We start from the raw sequence: 16,631 nt of genomic DNA, 5'->3' as shown, positions 1-16,631 counted from the left end.
GTGAGGTTTAGGGGTTTTTTTAAGTAGGAATCAATGGAATTAATTAATTCACATATCAGGGATGAATCTCTGAATAGCAGGAGGAAACACTAGATTACTTTCTTCTTATTGTATCTAGTGACAGGACAAGGGTAATGGAAAGAAGCTGGAACACAAAAAGTTCCATTTAAACATAAGAAAAAACTATTTTACAGTGAGGGTGAAGGAGCCCTGGCACAGGCTGCCCGGGGAAGGTGTGGAGTCTCCTTCTCTGGAGGTTTTCAAAACCCACCTGGATGCATTCCTGTGTGACCTGATCTAGGTGGACCTGTTTCTGCAGGGGAGTTGGACTGGATGATCTTTGAAGGTCCCTTCCATCTTCTACCATTCTGTGATTCTATGTTGGGAAGCAAAATGAACATTTTGCTAGGATGGCCAGATAGCACAGAAGCAAGGCCAGGAATTTCTGACGTTGATCTGGACCATGCAAGGAGAAGAGGCCAAAGCATTCCTCTAGCTGGGCAGGAGCAAACAGCTCCTGGCAGAGGAAGGGGTCTACTAGAAACAGTTTTGGAACTGGCCCTGTTTTTTACAGATGGAATAACCAGGCAGGAGTGGTTCTAGTATATCTCCAGCCAAGGCAGCACAGGTACTGTGAGTGAGGCATTCACAACTTGTACTCCAATTAAAATTTAGCCAATGTTCTGGTAGTAACCCAGAGTGATTATCAGTGCCAGCCATGGTCTGCTTGGAATGAAAGTCTGGTCTCATGACAGCTTTTTGTGGAGACAGGTCTTCCTGAGAGTTAGCAACATTGTAGCAGTCTAAAAGCAAGACCAACAGATAAAAGGGATATCAGAACTAAATTAGTTTTGAAGGTACTCCCTTGACTTCAATGTTAAGGAATCTTATGAAGAATACACTGGAAAGGTTAGGCAGTCCTTTTTGCTGTGTTCAGTGCATGAATGCCTCGTGCTACTGACAGTCTTGCTTCTTTCATTTCTGTGAAATGCAGGAAAATATTCCAACATCTCTGAATATTAATGTAATATATATATATATTATATTTCAACATTTTGGAATATTGATAAGTGAGCACAGCTACAACTCCTAGCGTGGTACACGCACAGACTAGACAGCTTGTAATATGCATGCTGTTCACCTCGTCTGACATTTTGCTAATGATTTATTATGCAATAGTGATGCTCAATTTGGGATTTCTTGGAGATGCACACCATTTATTACAGGCCACACATCAGGCCCACAGAGCAAATGAATTGTTCCTCACACCTAAGTGCTTTGAAAACTTATTCCTGACTCTTGTATGTTTGTCACCAAGAATAGCTATGTGCATCCTGCCCACCATATAATTAGGCTGAAAGCTAAAAATCTTACAAAGAGATGCAAAACTAGAGTGTATACGATACCTCACAGTATTACATAACACAAAAAAAGGTTATTAACAAGCAACTCATATGAACTCAGAATGTGATACCGCGGTAAACTGACCTTTGCAAAGCGCTGCTCCAGCTTGTACTCTGGCTGCTTTTCTGTCGAAAACAGCCACTGTATGTACGTGATTTGTACCGTTCCTCCTTTGCAGTTATTTCAGAGTCTTACACTGTTCCATTAATTCATGCTAACAATTGCTCTCCTTACGAATGAATTGCCATCACCCCCCGTGACAGAGATGTAATTGAGGCACAAAGAAAGATTTTTTTTAAATCCATGCAAATATTAAAAGCTGCATGTACACATACAGCTGGTTTTCTGCAGGTTGGTAGGCATCTGCCTGTGACTTGAGGCCACTACATGATCAGGTACTTTGGACTTGACATGGCAGGCCCCAGCTCTTACCTGGCCTGGCAGCACAAAGCAAGGCAGTGAACTGGATATCCTGAACTCTGGCCACTGCCCTCCAGCACCACTGACCTTCTTTGTTTCCCTCCTTTTTTACCCTGTAACAAGGTTCTTCTATTAATATCTACCTTGTGTCAACATCACACCAGTGCATTTTGGTATTCTTGTTATTTATCTGCCAATCTAGTCTTTGCCAAGGCCTGCTTTAACTTCTTGTGTGGATAATTCCAAAACTGGATTAATAAATGTCTTAGAAAGGAAGTTTATATGCTATTGTAAAACCATATTTTTTTATAAATAGTGGAATATCGCTACTGTTTAAATTACTTACTCTCTTTTATTAAAATAGAACCCAGAAATACTGATTTGAGACAACATATCACAAGCAGCACCTTTTAAAGACAACCCTGAAAATCCCAAACATATGTAACATTTTGTTCCTGGTCAGAAAACGCTGTATCAGCTGATCCTTCCAGAAGGATATATAATATTTGAGGTGTACGTCTGGAATAATGCAACACAGTCTTAAACCCTACGACTCACGATTTTGGAAGAACGTCTTGTTGGCCTTTGCCATAAAGCACAGCAATGGCTCCTCCACAGCTGCACTCTAGCATACTGTGTCCCTTGTCCTGCCTGCAGGTGGGATTTACTGTACCTACAGCCTCGAGAAGTGAAGATTCCTTGGGATGTTCTTGCCTTGGAGATTTCGTCAAGTAGATCCTCTTACTGACACCTGAACCTAGGGTGACCTTGGACCATGTGGACATGCTAGAATTTCACACGACTCATCTCTTTAGGTATTATATAGTCTGAAGACAAAATATCAGGGAGGAGGACTAGCTTTTTTACATAGTAGAGCCTCTCTGCCTGTTACAAGGCAGGCAGCTGTCTGAGTGCCAATGATCTACTCAGCATTCAACCAGCGTATCATGCCCTGGTTATCTGACATACCACCAAGTATGGATTAGATTTGTTACCATCAATCTCGTCTCATAATACATACTTCTAAAAGTATTATTTAATAAAAGATAATAAGTGGGGAAATGCATTTGTTCACACACTGTAAGAATAAAACACTGAATTCATCACTATGAGTATTACTTCTGTTTGCTTCTAGCTGTCCTGGCATCTATGGCTACATTTCAGTATTGTCCCATATTACTTGTGTTCACAGACTGCTTTCCTTACTACTATTTAAATTAATAGATGAATTGAAGTGCCACTAGAGGGCACAGAATTATAACAATATTTCTTAGTGGAACACAAAAAGTACATCAAGAACAGGAGTTCTGTAATTTTCATAGTTTATTGCCCAAAGCCCCAGTTTAAAGCCTTGATCCTATCAAGAGTGATGCACATATGTAGCTCTGCTGCTGCAAGCTGTACCATTGGCTGCCTGTGCCAACCCAGTTCAGCGGGGAGTGCTTGTGGGACAGGGACCTTACTGAGCAGGCTAGACCATGTGCCCTCAGATGATCTGCAGGCACAGTTAAGCTTTCTGGAACTTGAGTACCAAGACTCAGATATTTTACTGAAGTGACTATGGTCAGTAGAGTGTAAATCTAAGCATGGTGCCAGTGGCCCATGAAGGCCTGAGGTGAAAGGCACGTTACATATCTTCGTCTGTAAACGAGTACAGAGGGATGAGAAAAATGAAGAGTATAAACACTTGCATATCAAAACAGGGAAATGCAAACAAGTAGTAAATGAAGGATTAACTAACTCAATTTACAATTCAAAGAAAGAGGAGTAGATATGTGCCACTGGAAAGCTTAAATATTGATGGGGTTGCTGTGGATACTTATATCAACTACTTAACATCTGTTTTGACATGTGTGCTGTTTGTGCCATCCCTTATCACAAGCACGAGTGGCCACTGCAGTTCGCATGTTACAAAGTCCCTGTTTGAAGCTGCCTGCAGTGGAGGAGGAAGTGCAGTGAAGAGAGGAAGACGATCAAGCTCTTCACTTAAAGACAGCTGATTGACTGGCTCTGTAGATACCGTAGCAGTAAATTAGTACTGTTGATGTTTCCACATTGTTTTAGTAGAGGCACAAGTTAATGTTCTCAGACAGAAAATTACATCTACTTCACTACTTACTATTTCTTTTTGGAAGTTGGAGATGGTGTGTTAATCAAAGGCTTGAGAGCCTGGCCTCTAACTAGCCAGAACAAAAGAAAAAAAAACAAACATGAAAATGAATTGAATGTCAGATTGCCTCTATTGATTTTCGCATAACATTAGCATCCACGTTATTGCTTTTCATTAACCCTTCACGAATTAGCGTCACATTTTTACACTGCGGTGCCCAGGCTCCAAAAGCAGTGACACGCAGCTGTTTTTCATGAAGTCGGTGCTGAAGCGGCCGGGTGGCGGCTCGCCCTCTCCCCCGGGCTCCCGAGGCGTCTCTGGAGGGCAGTGGGCGCTGCCGAGCCCCAGGGAGCGGCAGGGGCGGCGGCTTCCCGCAGCCACGGAGATGTGGGGCGAATGTGGGCGGGTGGTCGGATGGGGGGACAGTTGGATATGGGGGTGATGACCTGGGAGGCTCACGCAGGGCATGGGCAATAAACGGTGCCAAAGCCGACCCGCCTGCTGCGGCTGGCTCCGCACGGGGAGGCGCGGAGCGGCCGCGCCTGCGGCGTGGTGGAGTGGGTTTTGTTTGGGTTCTTTTTTTTTTTTTTTTTTCCGCAAGCTCACCTTGATGCGGCGGGGAGTTAAAGGCCCGCTCTCGGCAGGGGGAGCTTTGTTTTCTCGGCGGAGCTCGCGCACTGAGCGGCGGCACCGCTGCGCTCCGGCTGCACCGCTCCGGGGCCGTTGCTGCCGGGGCCTGAGGGGGAGTCGGCCGGGCGGGCAGCCCCCACCGCCTCCGCCGCTGAGATTTACCCTCCCGCCGCCGCGGAGGGCCGGGGCACGGCGGCAGCGCCGGAGCGTCGTGTCGGGCTGCGCCGCCCCCTCGGGGGGACACCCGGCTGCTCGCCTGCGCTGCCCCGCCCGGGCCGGCCGCGCTGCCCGCCCGCAGCGGGGTCCCGCCGCCGGCCGAGCCTCTCTCGCGCCGCCGCCGAGACTTGCGGCAGTTTTGTTACTTTCTCGGACTTACATGGACATTTCCCGGGAGCGCGCGTAGCCCGCGGGCGCCGCATCCCGCCGGCCGCTCGCCGCCCGCCCCGCCGAGGGCACCGCTGCTGCCTGTGCCTCCTTGAGCCCCCCGGGACGCGGAGACGCCCGGCAGCGCGGCCCCTGCCAAGCCCCTGCCGGCCCGCCTTCCTCGCCGACTTTCTCCGCCGCTGGGAGTGAGAGCAACAGCTTGTCCGGCCCGGCCGGAGCAAGTGCCACGGGAGCCAGCGAGGCGGCGGGCGGCCAAAGGCACCGCCGAGCCGCGGCCCGCAGCCTTCGCCCCGCGGCCTCGCGGAGCTGCCTCCCCCTCCCCGCCCCTCGCCGCCCCGTCCCGGGCCGCGGAGCCACGCCGGGCGGCGCGGCCGGGGCCGGCGGCGGGGCCCCGCCGGCCGAGGGGAGAGCGCGCCCGGAGGGGCGGCCGCTGCCTCGCCGGGACCCCCGCGAAGCTGCCGCAGCCCGGCCCGCCGCGTCGGGCGCCCAAAGTGGCCCGCGCCCCCGCGCCCCGCGGGCACCGCCCGGAGCCCCTCGGCCCCCGCTGCCTCTTGCGGCCCGCCGCCGCGGGGTGCCTGGCTGCCGCCGCCCGCGCCCTGCTCCGCCGCGGCCCCGGCGCTCGCCCCGGCGCCCGGGGTGATGCCATGCCCCGCAACCACGGCGGCGGGGAGGAGGGAGGCTCGGCGGGGCTCTGGATGAAGAGCGGCGCGGCGGCGGGCATGAAGGATGTGGAGTCGGGCCGGGGCAGGGCGCTGGCGAGCGCGACGGCCCGCGGCGACGGCCTGCTGCTCCTGGGCACCGGCGGCGCGGTCGCCCCCGCCGGGCTGCGGGAGGGCCGCCGCGGGAAGCACGGAGCCCGCATGAGCCTGCTGGGGAAGCCGCTGTCGTACAGCAGCGGGCCGAGCTGCCGTAGGAACGCCAAGTACCGCCGGCTGCAGAACTACCTGTACAACGTGCTGGAGCGGCCCCGCGGCTGGGCCTTCGTCTACCACGCCTTCGTGTAAGTACCGACCCGCTCTCCTCTCCTCCCTGTCCCGTCCCTTGTCCTCGGGCTGGCGCCCGCACCTGCCCCCGGACAGAGCTGCACCTCACGGCGCGGCGCGTCCCTTCCCCCTTCCCGCTCAGCTCCCCGAGCATCGCTCCGCGCCCGAGGGCGGACAACTTCCCCACGAGTCGCGCCGAAAGTGCCCGGGAGTCATCAGCGGGGGCGGGGGAGCCACCGCCACCTGCGGCGCGGCGCTCCGCGGGGGACGGAAAATCCGCACAGCCCTCGGTGGGAGGTGATGGCGGGGAGGCTCGGTTCACCCGGCAGCAAGAGCCGGAGGAGAGCGCGGCGGGGAGCACATGCTCGCTTGTCTCCCGGGCGCCTGAAGCCGCCGGCTTGCGCGGGGCGGAGGCCGGTGCGAGGAGGTTAGATGAGGGGCTGCGGTGCGCCGGCCCCGAGGTTAGATAGGGTGAGGGGTGCCGACCGCTGCCAGGCTCTCCCCGCGGTGGCGGGGCGCGGTGGGGAGTCCGGCGGTACCGGTGGTACCCGCGGCGTGCGCTGTGCTTCGCGGACAGCGGTTTGAAAAGTTAGCGCGGCGAGTTTCTGCCTCCCGTGTGTGCTCGGGGCGCGCGCGGTTTCCGCCCCGCGGGCCGTGCGGGGGCGGCGTGGGCCGCGCCGCCTGCTCACGCGTGTGCTCCCCGCGGGGTGCTGCGCCCATCCGCAGCGGCCAGCGCCGGGGCCGCAGCCGGGGCAGGTAGCGGTGAGCAGCCGCCTCCCTGACTGCCTGGTCCTCCCCTTCCCGGCGTTTCTGCCCTTTTTCGCATAGCAAGTTGACTCTTCCTGTCGCCCTCATTCTGAAAGAGCCGGTGACATGTCCCATCGCCGCCTCGCTCTGTGGAGAGCGATGCTGTCACCGAGCTGTCAGACTTGTGCTGCTTTACTCACAGAGGCTGACCTGGGAAAGCAGCGTGAGGGGGACCTCGGTCTGGAACTATCCCCGTGCTTCTTCCCTACTTCGTTAGCAGCCCCCTATTTTTACAGGTTTAGGTAATATTCGAGGGAAAGGCCTGACCCAAAAGTCTTTCGGGTGGCTAAGCAGGACGTGCAATACTATCTGTCAAGGAGTCATTGGGCTGGATCGTAGTCCTAGAGGAAGGATGGTGGGCATTACAGTAACAGGGATATAATCCAAGTTATTTCTGTGTTTGACTACAGAAAATATGTCACAAATGCATCAGAAGATTTAATTGACATGCTGTAGGAAATTGTATTTCCAGAATAGCTGTTGGAATCAAGCTAGAGGGTACAACAGCTTTTGTAAAAAAGCGACCGTTCTCTAAAAACTGCAGGATAGCATCGAGAGTGCTCCTCTCGCAGCTCCAGGGGAATCCCCAAATCCTACTTTAATGAAAGTTTCTGCAAGTGGAAAAAATACTTTGCCAAAAACATGTCAGTCTGATTAATAAGATACCTTGTAGATAGATTTATTTAGATAAAAATTATTATACCTAACAAGCCATAGAAACTTACTGAATGTTCTGTTTTCTTTTGAGAAAGGACTTTTGTCCACTTAGATCTGCCTAGTCTCTCTTTTTTTACAGTTCAAATCAACTGTTAAGGCTTGAACTGTCTTCTTGGACCAAATTTATTGGTACAGTTTGCTGTTTGGATTCTTACAGGTGTTATCCTGCGGCATAGACAGATGTAAATTAATGTTGTGAGAATCACCAGTCTTTACAAGGAACCACCTTACTGCAGTGCCTGAATTTACCATACAAAATCCATCAGTTGTGGTTTTAGACCTTCCTCTTTGGGATCATACTGCAAATCATTAAAACGAGTGAAGCTCAAGTTGGAAAAAAGGTTGACAAGTTTAAACCTCAAAAAAAAAAAGAAAAGTACATTTCCAAACAGAGTGAAGTCATGACACAGCAGCACTGTAAACAAGGAAAATTGCCAGCTGCGTTTAGATAATTGCCTGCATAGAAAGAGTGCCAGTTTTAATTTTTAATTGCAAATGGCAATTTTGGCTGCTGTAAATGCCAATGTTATATCTTTTATCTGACCAGATCTGTGTGAAAGAACTTGAAACATAACTGTAATATAAAGGCACCTAGTAATAATATTACCTTTAAAATTTGTGACTGCTGCAGTGTTTAAGGTGTGTTTGAAGTGCCATTGGATTTCAATTTGCCAGTCTATAAATTATTTTAATGTATTTATATACTTCTGATTTAGGAACTGCTAGATATTCAAATAATATTGTCGGTGTTTCAGGCTCAATTTTCTCCAGATACTTGATAGAACACAATTGCATCTTGGAAAACATACTTTCTTACAAAATTTAAAAAGAAACCCCAAAAGCCAAAAAAAAAAAACCCTCTCAATTATTTGAAGGGAGAAAAAGAAGTCTTGAGACATGTAGTTTAGAGTTGCGAAGACATCACTAAGTACATGGATGATATGTCTGCTCCTAGTTCTGCTAAGCTATTCTTGACTGCAGGGGAGCCAGTTATAGCTCTGTACTATTTCCATTACAGGACTGGGCTATCTGAGGTGAGACCTTTTGTGTAGATCATCGCTCGCCTGCAGCGAAGTTCACTCTGATGTGCAGGTTGAAGTAATGCAAGGGTGGCTTCAGAGTTTCACTTTAAATTCTTTGATCTAGAAGTTTGCTTAGGTTTACCTGTTTGGTTGTGAAAGAAGAAGTAGGGAACAGAGCACCGGTTGCAAATAGACCATCCCTGCTCTGAGATTTTCATTTGTTGTTTCCATAAGAAAAAACTCTTGAGAGCTGAGAATTATGCACAGTTTGCTCTTCTTTTTTTTTTGCTTTCTTTTTTTTTTTTTTTTTCCCCTCTTTCAAATAAGAGAAAAATCGGCCAACTACCGGAGGAATTAGTGTTGTGACCTACGTTCAGAAGTCAATTGGTTAGTGTATTTGTAAATATAAACTTGCCAGACGCTGAAGAAGATAGCTGTTGTGTAAATTTCAGCTGCTAGAGGAGGGATTTACTCTTGAGCAAAGGCCTTTGACTTCAGTGTATCTGTGTTGGGGAGTAGAGCTGTAGATTACATGGCTCATTTCTGTGCACCTCAGTAGCTCTTTACATGGAGGCCCAAGCTAAAAATCTAAGATCTTTCCTGCAAGTTTCTGAAAAAATGATTTTCAGATACCACCATCTTCTGTTCTTAATCATTCAGGAACACCAAAAATATGAAGACTTACAAAATCAGAAAGGAACATTCATACCATGTGTGAGTAATGAGTCAGTAACTTAAACTCCTGCTAGTAAAATATTTATGCCACACCACATCACCTACACATGGAGTATGTGCATACTTAACGTGCACGCGTGCCTACGTTAAAAGGTTGTACTATTGTAACTTTTCAAAAGCATTGTCTTGGGATATCACAGGGTCTCTTTCTGTTGTTGCTGTTTCTGTTTATTTTGATTATTTTGGTTTGTTTGGTTTGATAAAAATGTATAGACATTGCCTTAGAATGATCAAAGGGGAATTCCACGTCTGTTGCAAATTTAACTCTGGGTTTCGTCTTCAGTTGTCACAAGGATTTTGTATTATTTTTATTCTTAGTTGACATTCTTGAAAAAAGAGATGTCACGAGACGTTTGGAAAAAAATACTGCTCTTTGATACTGTTTACACTGGTAGGATATAATTAGTTGCATAAGTTTCCTAATTTAACATGTTGGATTTATTTCAGGAATAATAAAGTTTGTTTCTTACTTTGTAATATCCACGCAAAAGTCTTTAACATTTGTTGAGGGGATATCCTTCTCTTTACAAAGCCACCAACCTTTTGCTCTGGAAGCTTCTGGATCACAAATCGCAGGGCTGGATGCGTGCACAAGGGCAGTATCACTTTGCATGACCTGTATTAAGAGGTTTCCATGAGCATCCTCCATTGGCTGCTGATGGAGATAAGATGCAGTACTAGATGAATTTAAGAGCCTCTGTGATGTTCTTCTTGTCCTTTGCATTATTGATGGAAAAAAAGGCTGAAAAATTATTTTGTGGGGAAAAAAATCTAATGATGCCATCAAAGATTTAACTAGCTGTGTTGTTTTTCTAGATCTGCTGGAAAGGATAGAGCTTACTAATGATCAGATGGCTGTTGAACTGCAGCATCTTTGCATGTGAGCTAACAGCGCTGCATCGTACTGTGCCATTTGTATAATTAGAGAGGTTTCACATTCTCATTAAAAAAAATAATAGCTGCAACATGCTCTTTCTCCTACTATCAGAAAGTAGGAGAAATTATTTTACCTCTTTATCTATCTCAAGGCATCTAATGAACTGATGCTTCCTGATGCTCTGTGGGTACATCTATGGCTTTCATCTTTTCAAGCACCATTTCAGAGTCAGAATCTGCTGTTGTTAGCATAACAATATATTTTTACATGCTTTAAAAACCAAATAACAAGATAATATTTACAAGTAATAAATAATAGGATTGACCAGGTAAATGATGTGGCAGAGCAAATCTTGTTAGGTACTAAGGAGACAAAAACTTAAAACTCTAACTCTAACACTTGAACTTTAGTAGCCACTTTCTTTCAAGAAGTGACAATGAATGATGGTGGATATTTAGACGCACTTCAGTATAAATCTACAGCAATTTGCTGCATTTGAGACAGTCTGTGATTGTATAATTGTACGTATTTCTCACTTGAGTGTTGTTTGGAAGGGACCTTTGGAAGTCACCCAGTCCAGCTGTAAGACACACTCTTCCCAGTTGTGTCAGCCAGGCTTTATCTAGGCAAAAACAACACCCCAACACCATCCGTGGATGGAGGTCCCACCACCTTGCTGTGTAACCTGCAAGTCTGCAACACCCACCTGTAGAGAAAACAGGTTTCTCAAGTGGCAGTTTATGATCGTTGCCCTGTTTTATATCACCTGGTACTAGCAAGAAGAATTTGCCTTTTTTATCCTTAAAATTTCCCTTAAAGCAAATGTAGGCTGCTGCTAGGTCATCCATTAGATCACCCTCTTGCCAGACTGAACAAGCTCAGCTCCCTCAAGTTCTGCGTGTAAGACATGAGCTTGAGACTCTCTTCATTGCTCTCCCGCGTCTCTCCCAGGTACTGTACATCCCTCTTCATGGCAGGGGACAAAACTGGTGCCATTGTGTGAGGCCACACTGAGTAGAGCTGAAAAAAAACCTACCTTCAGCCTGATGGTGCTGCCTCTCTAATGTAGCTGTATGCTGCTTACCTTATTTCTGATGAGAACATGCAGTTGGCTTGTATTCAGCCTGCTGTGTCCGCAGGAATGCCAAGGCCCTTTTCAGTGGCACTGCTCCCAAAGAGTATGTTCCCTGCCTGTATGGATGCATAGGATTTTTCTGAACTAGGTGCAGATCTCTGCTTTTCTCTTAAGTAGAGTTCATAGGTTTCAAGGTTCACATCCTGTATTTTCTTGTGTTATCTCAGTCAATATACACTGATCAGAGAGGTGGAGATAAAACAATATTTATAATTAATTGCACTTTCTCTGTGATTGGCAGAGAAGATAAATGGTCAACAATGCTCCATTTCTCCTCTTCTGCTGTTCATGGACATCAATTCTCTTCTGAAACCCTGTCATGGGCAATAAATAACATCTAGCTTCTCTTTTTCAATTTTTTTTTTGCTAGAAAGCTATTGCCCACCTCAGGATTTTCAACAGATAAGTATCAGGAATGTTTGTCACTTGATGTATACTTACCTTAATAAAATACGGTTTCACATTTTCTTTTTTTGAGGCTTGGCCTAAGAAGTTTTCTCATTTGCATTGGCCTTACTTTCTGACTCAAAAGCAGTGATCCAGGGGAAGAAACTAACTTGCTGTAAAAATCAGAACTTATTCTCAACCTTCAAGAAAGAACAGAATACCTTCTTTGAGAAAGAGCCACTAAGACCTGGACTGGTGAAGGGTCATGCACGTGGGGTTTCATCTGTTTGTCATTAGGTTTATTTCTTGCATGGGGTTAGGAATTGTGTATTGGAAGGTGGATAGTATTTTCAGTTAGGCTTTGGGTTTCAGATTTTTAAAGAAATGTCCAGTCTTTGCAAGAAGCAAGTTAAGAGCTTTCTTTACAATTATCTTTTTACTGTATTGCTTTCAATCATGCAAAAATCCTGCAATTAGCATTATATTTGGAGGTGAGAGTTGTATCTTAGATCTGGTGCTGGTCTTGGGTGTGCCATTTCTTGGCTGCTTTAATGAGCATCTTATATGATGTGGGGCCTCTTAGTGAACTTCCTGTGATCTCACATGGTGAAAGAAGTTACCCGAAATTACAGATTCCATAATTTTGATACAGAATACATAATGTGACATTAAGTATCTAGAGTATGTGAAAAAGATTTAACACAGATTTTCATCTCCTATGAGAGAGTATTTGCATGAAAAATTTTCAGAGTAGGCTCTACATGATAGCTTCATGAGCTAGACACCTTTTTTCTCCCAGTACTTTTAAAGTTTCTAGGATTTTTGACTTTTTAAAGCAAAAATAAAAGTAATGATATCTATGATGACTTTATGCTCTTTCCATGCTCCAGATCTGATTGTATTTTTAATAGGTATTCACCTTATTTTACTGTTGTTTGTATCTTAGTTTCCTGAATTGGATGAAAGTAAAATTAAACTAGTATTTTTACTATAATTGCAAATAGTTTCTAGCATCAGCCAAACGATCAGGGATCGTTCACTCATTAATAGTGATTTCCCTACTCATGAGAGTAAACACCATTATTATATTTACCAATACTCAATAAAATACAATGACATTTTTCATAATAGTTTCAGTGGAGAGGAAAAACACATGGTTTGTAATTCTCTTCATCTTTTTATGGATAAAAATATGCAATAGGGAAAAGCTTTTATTCCTAGGCAATGTAAACTGATAACACGGCAAATAAAACTCACTGCTGTAAAGTAGTTGGTTTTTAATAACTGGAAGGTAAAACTTAACTGCCAAGCATTTAACATTTTTATATGGTTCATATTTCCATAACTGTAAATGTCTGATAAAAACATATTGAAATTTGCCACTGATTTTAATTGAGACAAAAGTGTGTCTTCTGTATGAAGGTAAAAAAGATGAGGTAGAAAGTGTAAATACTACTATCTCATGCAAAATCTTTGACATGTGTACATATTACACCTAATTTGCTACATTGTTTCTAATGAGCCGGATGTTTGGGCTTAGAATAAGTGTTACTTTCTTTCTTTTACAAACCGTTAACATAACAGAGTATGCCTTCTTGACTTGTTAAAGTAACAGTAGTGTATTGAGATTCACTTGTAAGTATGTATTATAGAAACTAGACTTAGTTTGGGGAGACTTTTTGTTCTCCTTTCTTGTTTCCTGTGACAGACTTGCTTTTAAAGTTTGTTTTACGGATTTCCTGTAAGAGAGCAAATGTAGATTACTCAAGGGATTGCCACCACAGGTCAATTAAGGTACAAAATTCATCAGATGTACAGTTTATCAATTGCAAAGTAATTTGAAGCAGTTGCTGTGCTCGTGTGCAAAGTAAACTTCCTTTAAAGATATTAATTAAAAGTTCAAAGGCTGTCTTACGGGTCAGCTGCACTTAATCAAGAAGTATTTTCAATTTTCTGTTGAGCATTAGATCTGTCTTGTGATAACTGAGTTGCAGTGTAATTGCGTTACAGGAAGCTCAGCAAAACGTTCATCATTCTGGGCACTGAAGTGTAGTCTCAGGCAGTATCTTCTTGAAAGACTATGTGATTACTTCTTAATATATACAGTCTGGTCTGGTGATTCAGAGATGGACACATTCCTCCAACTAGACACATGTGAATTTCTCTGTTTGACCTTCACCCAAGAAAATCTTCAAACATAAATGTGTTTATTTTCCTTTTAGAGAGATGGGCATAAATATGTATGTAAGCATTTTCTTGAAGAGTAGATGATTTTCAAAGGCATGGAGTACCTGCAACTTCCTTTTATTATTCTATTGTGCATTCAGTGGGTAATCACTTTTTCTCTTCACTTGATAGAATGAAGTTTAACAAATGAATCATGCCCTTAAACTGATTAGAAATAATGAAGAAAGGAAGTTCTGTACCTGCCCACTTCTTCATTTAAGCAATATATTCCTGTTTGTCTTGGCTTCCTTCTTGCTTTGAGACTCTCGAGTGTTCAACAAAGCAAACATATTACACCTTTCATGATTTCTGTAGAGTTTAAATTATTTTATTGTAGTCATACCTGATATCATATGAAAGCAACAGACTGGTGCCAGGAGTCAAATACTACCAAACCAAATGAGTAAAAACTTTCTGCTTTAAGGGGAAAAAGATGCCACTGAATGCATTCAGATGCCTCCCCAGTTCACTTGTGTCATAGACTAGAGCATTTGCTCACACCCTTTTGAGGTCATTCAGTCAGAAATAGCATCTAACTTCTCCTAGGGCATTAAATTTAATTACTTTGTACAGCCTAAGCTCATCCATAACCATCGTATCTGTGAATTACCCATTAGAAGCGAACACACAAATCTTCTTCCAAGCTCTCTGGCAGGACTGCATTTAAAAGTTAAAAGAGGCCTTTCTAAATAAGTGCAAGGAACCTGGTGTACTTGAGGGAGCCTTTTGTGAGAAAATTAAGATTAAATATTGTTTTAGATGTGTTTTTGTAAGTAGGGTGAAAGGCCACTGATCCTTGTTAGTGAATTTGGAAACGTAGGTTGGTGTCCCCAGGAGTCAGGTCTGTATCACTAACTGCATCTTTCCAGTAGCAAAACTGCCGTGTCATTGGAGAATCACAGGTGATGGATGGCTCACTCAAAGCTGTGTTGCAAGGCTGGAGAGACATCTGCATGCAGCCAGGGACAGCGAGCAGGTTATGTTCTCTTCAGATGGCCCAGCATTGCCATGTTGCCAGAAAGTTATGCAGTGTACTCATCAGCTTGAAAAAACTCTTGTACATCCAAGAAAGTTACACTGACTGAGGTTAGAAGTCATCCCTAAAATCGTTAGGATTTTTTTCAAATGCATCAAATGAACCATTGCCACAGAAAGAGGCACAATCTTGCCTCTGTCTGAAAAGAAGTTTAAATGGGTGGCAGGAAATGTGAAGCGGCATGTGAATGAGATACTTGCAGGTATTTCTGGAATGGGGAGGAAAGAAGAGTCTGTGCTGGCAGTTGGAAGGTTTTTCTTAGAGTTGTCCCTCAGATCCTTCTGAAGTGCAGTTGGGAGGCAGAACTTAGAATCATAAAATCATTTAGGTTTGAAAAGACCTTTAAGAACAGCGAGTTCAACCGTTAACCAAACACTGCCATATCCACCACCAAACCGTGTCCCTCAGAATGTCTTTTAAATACTTCCACAGATGCTGACTCAACCACATCCTTGGACAGCCTGTTCCACTGCTTAATAACCCTTTTAGTGAAGAATTTTTTCCTAATATCCAGTATAAACGTTCCCTGGCACAAATTGAGGCTGTGTCCTTTTGTTCTATTACTCGTTACTCAGGAAAAGAGACCAGCAACCACCTTCCCACAAGCTCCTTTCAACCTCCTTTTCTCATGCCTTTGGCCCCACCTGCTTGTTTTTACTAGAAATTGTAATTAAATGTTGGGTTTTTACAATGAGATGCCAGTACACTTCCTGTCCAACTATAGTTGGTTGCAATAAATATACGTGCTCTCAAGTGATTTATTCAATTGCTAGTCATTTAATCTATGGATGTTTCTCTCTTTGAGATGTCCTGACTGTATCTGTAGACCGAAGATGAAGCAGAAAAGAGGAACAGCTTTGCTAATGTCTGTGGGTGTTGTAAATTCTTATATAATACAACAATTTGTTCAAACAGACGTATTCCTTTCCCATTAAGCTTAGAAAAAATAGCTTTCATTTGTGATTGGAGATACTGTCTAGAAAGAAGTTAGTCTTCCTCAAAGGTTGTACTGATTGCTGACTAAATTCATGATTTGACTTCTGCAAATAATCTGTTTGCTAGGCTACTGGAATGGAAAGGTTATTGTAGGCAGTGATGAGATGGGAGATAGTCCTGAGTTATAAAGAGTCTTTCAAAGGATTTGATTTTCATCCCAAAATCCTTGTAGACATACTTACTAGTGATATTACTAATAGTTTTAGGCACTTACATAGTAATTAGTAGGAATTGTCAAACTGAGCATTGATAAAAGGTTTGTCCTTCAATTGGGGATGATGGTGAAAAACCATCTGAATTAGAGACATGTTTATTAAGTTTCTGAAGTTATACTTGAGAAATTCCTCTATGGAGTGAGACAGACCTATCCTGAAATCTTCTAGCTACCGAGTTACGTATATGTGTGGGCACTGCATGAGATTTTGCTGTTTGGAGATATTTTGTAAGGAGAGTTATGATGAGACCATTTGTAGAATTGCAGAGGCAGGACAAGTTATCTAGGTGGGAACAAAATCATTGAGGTGAAGGAGAATTTATGAACGATAACCCTACTGTAACAGTACTTGACTGATACTGGATATTACTTTCAGATTATAAATGTGTTTCTCTTGTATTAATAATATGTTTTTAATTAACATTTTCCCCCTTTTATTATGTGCTTTCTGTACAGAGAAAACTGAAGTACTAGTGTGAATCAATTTATTTGATTTATATATAAATAAAACATGGTATTGATCTCTACATTTTTCTTCCATTGAGGTC

The 16,631-nt window shown here is 44.4% G+C and overlaps 1 protein-coding gene across 1 annotated transcript in view; it reads left to right on the top strand.

Moving 5' to 3' along the window:
* Positions 1 to 5,589: 5,589 nt before the first annotated feature.
* KCNQ5 (potassium voltage-gated channel subfamily Q member 5) overlaps positions 5,590 to 16,631 on the top strand; it is a 292,687-nt gene continuing 281,645 nt past the window's right edge. Inside the window, exon 1 of the mRNA XM_061989536.1 lies at positions 5,590 to 5,948. Coding sequence (XP_061845520.1) covers positions 5,593 to 5,948 — 356 coding nt within the window. The 5' untranslated portion in view covers positions 5,590 to 5,592. The remainder of the gene's footprint in view (positions 5,949 to 16,631) is intronic.

The sequence above is a fragment of the Colius striatus genome, chromosome 2, assembly GCF_028858725.1.
Source record: "Colius striatus isolate bColStr4 chromosome 2, bColStr4.1.hap1, whole genome shotgun sequence".
In the NCBI taxonomy this organism is placed as follows: domain Eukaryota; kingdom Metazoa; phylum Chordata; class Aves; order Coliiformes; family Coliidae; genus Colius; species Colius striatus.
Note: the sequence above shows the minus strand (reverse complement) of the source record. Positions and strands in the feature narration are given on the sequence as shown.